General features: G+C 48.6%; 1 protein-coding gene across 2 annotated transcripts; it reads right to left on the reverse strand.

Moving 5' to 3' along the window:
• Nucleotides 1-2,185: 2,185 nt before the first annotated feature.
• LOC112926566 (chymase) lies at nt 2,186-5,185 on the reverse strand. Of its 2 annotated transcripts, none has more exons than XM_026007639.2 (5): nt 5,063-5,185; nt 4,241-4,391; nt 3,405-3,540; nt 2,917-3,171; nt 2,186-2,520 (listed from the first exon to the last, which is right to left on the reverse strand). In XM_026007639.2, exons 1-5 carry the CDS (start codon nt 5,118-5,120, stop codon nt 2,371-2,373), a joined length of 750 nt encoding a protein of 249 aa, XP_025863424.2. In that variant the 5' UTR covers nt 5,121-5,185; the 3' UTR covers nt 2,186-2,370. The 2 variants fall into 2 exon arrangements, with proteins under 2 accessions (XP_025863424.2, XP_072616543.1); XM_072760442.1 differs by having other exon boundaries at nt 4,241-4,413; nt 5,063-5,137.
• Between the last annotated feature and the right edge of the window lie 983 nt (nt 5,186-6,168).

Below are 6,168 nucleotides of genomic sequence, written 5' to 3' on the forward strand. Positions count from 1 at the left end.
TAAAGTATCCAAATAAATTGAAAATATTGAAAGGTTGAGTAAGGACAGAAGCCTTTCATCATTTAATCAAAAACATAGACTCAGTAGGGGCGCCTGTGTGGCTTAGTTGATAAACGTCTGACTCTTGGTTTAGGCTCAGGTCATGATCTCAGGGTCTTGGGATTGAGCCCCGAGTTGGGGAGCAGGGCAGGGTGCCCATGCTCAGTGGGGAGTGTGCTTGAGGTTCTTCCTCTCCCTCTGCCCCTCCCTTGCTCATTTTCTCAAATAAATAAATCTTTTTTTCTTTTTAAAAATATTTTATTTATTTATTCATGAGAGACACATAGAGAGAGAGAGAGGCAGAGACACAGGCAGAGGGAGAAGCAGGCTCTACGCAGGGAGCCCGATGTGGGACTCGATCCCGGGACTCCAGGGTCACGGCTTGAGCTGAAGCTAGACGCTTAACCATTGAGCTACCCAGGTGTCCCTAAATAAATCAATCTTAAACAAACAGAAAAGCAGACAAAATGTAGACTCAGTAAATAATGGCCCCAGTCACAAATCACATATTTCAGGCAGAGATCTGTTAGCTTCCTCTTAATCTCTCTTGGCCTCGTAGAGGGATATTCAGTCAAGGGATATTTTACAGTGAGAAGAGGAAAAGTCTGGGGTCTTCGCAGGAAAAACAAATCCTGCATTACATTACACTGAAGTTTTGAATTTTCCCACATGATTGTTTTTGAAGACAAATTTTTAATGAATTAAAAATATGCAATCTACGAATTTACCATTTAAACTTTGTTCCACAGCCAGGATTCTAATTTTTCAATAATTAACAATGCTGAGATTAAAATCTTTATTCATTAATTTTTGTATAAGACATTATCTCTGATTATGTCTTTTTTTTTTTTTTTAAGATTTTATTTATTTACTCATAGAGATGCAGAGAGAGAGAGAGGCAGAGACACAGGCAGAGGGAGAAGCAGGCTCCATGCAGAGAGCCTGACGTGGGACTCCATCCAAGTCTCCAGGATCACGCCCTGGGCTGCAGGCGGCGCTAAACCGCTGAGCCACGGGGGCTGCCCTCTGATTATGTCTTAAAGACGATTGCTAGAGAGAACTCACTTAGGGCAGGGACTAACTAGACCCTCAGAGGCCAGGAGTGCTGTCAGCCTCAAGCTTCTGTTGTACCCATCCCTGTCCTCCTGCCCTGGTTTCTTTCCTCCAGCCAGTCCCTCGAAAGGGAAGCCTTTGTGCTGAGTAGACTCTAGGCTTTTGACTGCCTACTGGTTTGGGTGCAGCCCTTGGGGCTGGGTGTTGCTTATGCAGAACTAGTGATGCTGTCCCTCATCTTATCTGCTCTAGCTCTCTGTTTTGCAGCAGGGAGTGAGAGACAATCTTCTTTGCATCTCAGATCAAAGCTCCACAGATGGTAGATCTTCTCTTATCGAGATGGACTGTGAGGAGGGCTCTATGTGGCACCAACTGCCTTCCCAATATCGCATAGTTAAACATTATCGTGTATTGGAGCTCCTGGGTGGCTTATTTGGTTAAGCATCTGCCTTTGGCTTGGGTCATGATCTCAGTCAGGGATCCAGCCCCACATTGGGCTCCCTGCTCAGTGGGGAGCCTGCTTCTTCCTCTCCCTGTGTCCCTCCCCAATCCCTACTCACGCTCTCCCTCTCAAATAAAATAAAATAAAATAAAATAAAATAAAATAAAATAAAATAAAATAAACCAGTGGTTCTCACTGAGGATGATTCCTGCTCCCCTGCGCCCTTGGGGAATACTTGGTGATGCCTTGAGACACTTCTGGTTGGCACAACTTAGTGCAGAGAGGTGCTACTCCTGGTACCTAGTGTGGAGAGGTCAGGGCTGCTCTAAACATCTAATATCTTTGCTTGTGATTCACATTGACCTTAGTGATTCTGAATCTTACTAGAGATAAATCCGAATTAGTATAGAGTTGATGATTATAGCAAGGATCTGGTGTAATGTCTTGTTTAAGTTGAAAATATGGATCCTGCCTCCTCAGGGATTCCCTCTCTCTTTCCCTAATTTTTCTTCATTGTTTTCTCTCTGTTTCTGTGTCTCTCACATTCCCCACCCACCCCCACTCTCACTCCTTCCAAACTTGTAGGCTGCTTTAGGCTGGGGGCCGGTTGCTTTGTGCCAGGAGAAAGGAGTGTCAGAGAGAGGACACACATTCAAGTCTGGAAGCTGGATCTTTATTGAGGTTTACTGAGGACTCTGTGACCCGGAGGAGCCCTCTTGGGACTGAGGGATGTAGTGGGGCCTCAGTAGAGACTAGAGGCAGCTCCAGAGTAAGTGGCACAGAGAGCCTGCTCAGGTCTGGTTCCAGATTTCCCCTCAGGCTTGCCCAGGCTCCATTCAGGCTTTATTCTGCTTCAGAACCTTATTGATCCAGGGCCGGTAGTGGGAGATTCGGGTGAAGACAGCAGGGGGCTTTGCATCATTCTGCCCATAGGACACAATTCCCTGGGCTACCCCAGCACACAGAAGAGGGCCCCCTGAATCTCCCTGTGGGGCAGAGAGAGAAAGAGGGAGAGAGAGAGCACAGAAGGTCAGCAGAGAAGTCATCCACTTCTGCCTGTGGGTTCCAATTCCGAGTCACAGTGAGACCTCAGGTCAGACCCAGCAGCCCTGGCTCCTCATGGGGTTATATGTCTCAGTGTGATGCCCCTTCTCCCTTTCCTTCTTGCCACCCTGTGTGCCCAGTGCCGCAGCCTGGAGGGATGGTTAGAGACTGCATGGGTGGGGGGATAGATCTGGAGAGGGGTGATTCCAGTTCCTTAGGCCTATGATCTGAAACCCTGTGGCCACCTGACAGTCTGCCCACCCCCTCTTCTTCCAGGAGACATTCTGGACCCCAAACAAACAGTGATTTATGGAAAAGAACCCTTGTTGGAGGATTACCTTAAATGCAGATTTTGTCTTCCTGGGATTGCCAACACACAGCTGGAGGTTGTGGTCAAAAGCCATGTAGTGTCTACAGGCCTGGGGGTCCATGAGCCTCAGCTTCACCTCTTGCAGAGTGTCAGAGCCTGATCCATTCACTTGTCTTTTTCCCCAGCCAGCCACCCGGCACATTCTCCCAGGTGGGACGAAGTTGAATTGGGGTGAGAGGGGGAGGGTCCCCACGGCCAGGGTCAGGTTGGCCTTCTCCTTCAACTGTGAAGGGCAGGAGGGGCTGTCAGTGCCAGAAAGGGCTGATGGGGTAGGTGGAGGAAATCGGGGGAGGACAGGGCAAACTGTTTCACATTAAAACTAGCCCCTCGGGGGTGGGGTGGGACTTGGTGGGGTTGGAGTCCATAGGCAGGTTGAGGAAACTTCAGGGCACTGGGGACCTGAAAGAGAAAGCTAAGAGAATGGGAAGTGGAGGAGGGGGAGAAAGAAGTCATCACCTTCAGTAGCATGATGTCATGGCGAATAGTAAGGTCATCATATTTTGGGTGAGGGAATTGTTTTATGACCTCAAGCTTCTGCCACGTGTCTTCTTTCTTTTGTATGTTATGGGCTCCGAGGGTGACCATTATGAACCTGTTGAGAGAGAGAAGGAAGGACAAGGAGAAACAGTGATGGTCTAGGGTTCCTCCTTGGGATCTGCCCACTGAGGACTGGAGTCTATCACAGGGGTTACTGGACTCTACCCACCCCTCCTTTCCCTGGGCCACATGTGGCTTTTGGGGTGTTTGGTTTCACTAGGGAAATGGAGACAATATCCAGGACCCTCAGGAATTGCTGGGAACTGAGTCGGCCATGGGGGATCCAGGGGCAGGGTTAGTGCTTCCTAATTCAGGGGGCCTTATGTGAGGGCCAGCCCTTTGAGAGATATCAGAGGAAAGGGGGAAGTGGTGGGGTTTCCCTGGTAGACCCTGTTCTCTGCCTCCCATGGAAAGGATGGGTCAAGTCCCTGAGAACTAAAGGCCAGCGTTCTTGGAAAGGGCAGAGAGGAAGTGGCCTGAAAGTCATATGTCTCATATGTTGGGGTCGAGGAGAAGGGAGTTACTTTTAGAGGAGGGACACTTGGTTAGGGGCTCCTTTTCCTTTGTAAGGTTGCTGAGCTCACAGTGATTGAAGATCAGGGCATCCATCAATTATGGGACCAATTCCCTTAAATTCAAGTCTTGCCTCTCCCGGTCCCAGGAGCCCCTCCTCAGGCTGCCTAAGTGTGCATCCCTCACTGCTACCCTGCTACCCTATCCCCCTTTTGGAGATATACAGGACCCTGTTGTGTCACCTTCCTGCACAGTGAGCAGCCGTCAGTACGAAGTTCCGCCTTATCAGGAAACCACCACAGGATGCCAGGTGATTCCGGAGAGTGAGGATTTCCAGGTGGGCCATGTAAGGGCGGGAATGTGGCTTGGACTCTGTGCCCCCGATGATCTCCTCTGGAACAGAGAGCCCCTGGGCCTGAATACAGAGAATGCGTAGGCTGGGCTGGAGTTGGGAAGGGCTTCTTCTGAATCTCATCCTCACCCTGTGCTCGGCCCATCATCCCCCTCAGGAGGCTCTAGTATCTGGTTTCCCCACCCACAACCTCCCATATAAATTCTCATTCCTTCTTCTGGGTACAACAGCCAATCTGGCCTCTCTTGCCATTCAGGCATTTTCTACCTCAGATTTCTCCTACTCCAAAATTGCCCAGGCCTTAATGCTCCTACAAAGGAGCATTGCCCGTGTAGGGCAAGCTCCCCAGGTTCTTGTCTTGACCTTCTCCACAGGTTGTGTGAGCAGCGTCACAGAATGGCCACAGATAAAGTGTAGCCCTGAAGCTCAGAAGATAAAGAGAACTTAGGGCCTTCTACCCAGTATCTCACAGTGAGAAGATATCCCTCTTCCTTTCACCTGTTCTGGGCTTTCCCCTAGTCAGTGGGGTTCCTTGTCCCTGGGAACTACCACAGGCTACAGAGATTGGGTGGATATATCCCAATTGGAACTTCACTCTGGACTCCTACAGAGAGATCCTGCCACCTTGCTTATGAGTCAGCTATATTCAGACTAAACTTGGTTTTGGGGTGCTGATCCTGCCGTTTCCAGGGGGAAGGACCCCAAGACTCACCAGCTTCTGCTCTGGAACATAGGAGAAGGAGCAGCAGGGTGAGAGGAAGACCATGCATCTTCTCAGTGAGGCTGCCCTGGGCAGATGCTGCTTCTATTTTCTGGTCTTGGGTTTTATAACTCCAGCAATGAGCCAAGGGCTGGGCTGGTAACCACAGGAACTATATGGTCATGTTTTTCTTCTCCCATATTAGGCTATCTTTCTGATCAGATGTTTCTTCCAAGTTACGCTCTGTTTTGCTGGAGGTGAAGTGGAGTCCTGACCCCGAAGTTCTGGCTTCCAGGATGAGCTTTCAACCATGGTGCCTTATCTGGGATGTAGTGGGTGGAAGGATCATGTCTTTCCCAGTTAGGGCAGCTTGTTAAAGACTCTTCAGAAATATGGGTAGGGAGAGTCCTTATGTGGAGCATCCAGAAATATATGCACTTTTTAAAAAAGATTTTATTTATTCATGAGAGACACACAGAGAGAGGCAGAGACATAGACAGAGGGAAAGGCAGGCTTCTCAGAGGAAGCCAGATGTGGGACTCGATCCCAGGATTCCAGGATCACGACCTGAGCCAAAGGCAGATGCTCAACCACTGAGCCACCCAGGTGCCCCGAAACATATGCACTTTTATGGCCGAGAGTAGGAAATGCATTTTGAAGAAGGACCCAATGTCCATTTATATGTTTGTGTGAGTACATGAGCATAAACGTACACACATACAAATGAATCAAGTTTCAGGAAACAATATTTATCCTTGTCAGGTGCAGTGCTTTCAGTTTCTATTTCATTCCATCCCACTCCACGTTAAAATATGAACAGCACCCCACTTAAAGGATGATTACCTGCAATTTTTTTTAATAAATTAATTTTTTATTGGTGTTCAATTTACCAACATACAGAATAACACCCAGTGCTCATCCCGTCAAGTGTCCCCCTCAGTGCCCGTCACCCATTCACCCCCACCCCCTGCCCTCCTCCCCTTCCACCACCCCTAGTTCGTTTCCCAGAGTTAGGAGTCTTTATGTTCTGTCTCCCTTTCTGATATTTCCCACACATTTCTTCTCCCTTCCCTTATATTCCCTTTCACTATTATTTATATTCCCCAAATGAATGAGAA

This window comes from Vulpes vulpes, chromosome 6 (genome assembly GCF_048418805.1).
Source record: "Vulpes vulpes isolate BD-2025 chromosome 6, VulVul3, whole genome shotgun sequence".
NCBI lineage: Eukaryota > Metazoa > Chordata > Mammalia > Carnivora > Canidae > Vulpes > Vulpes vulpes.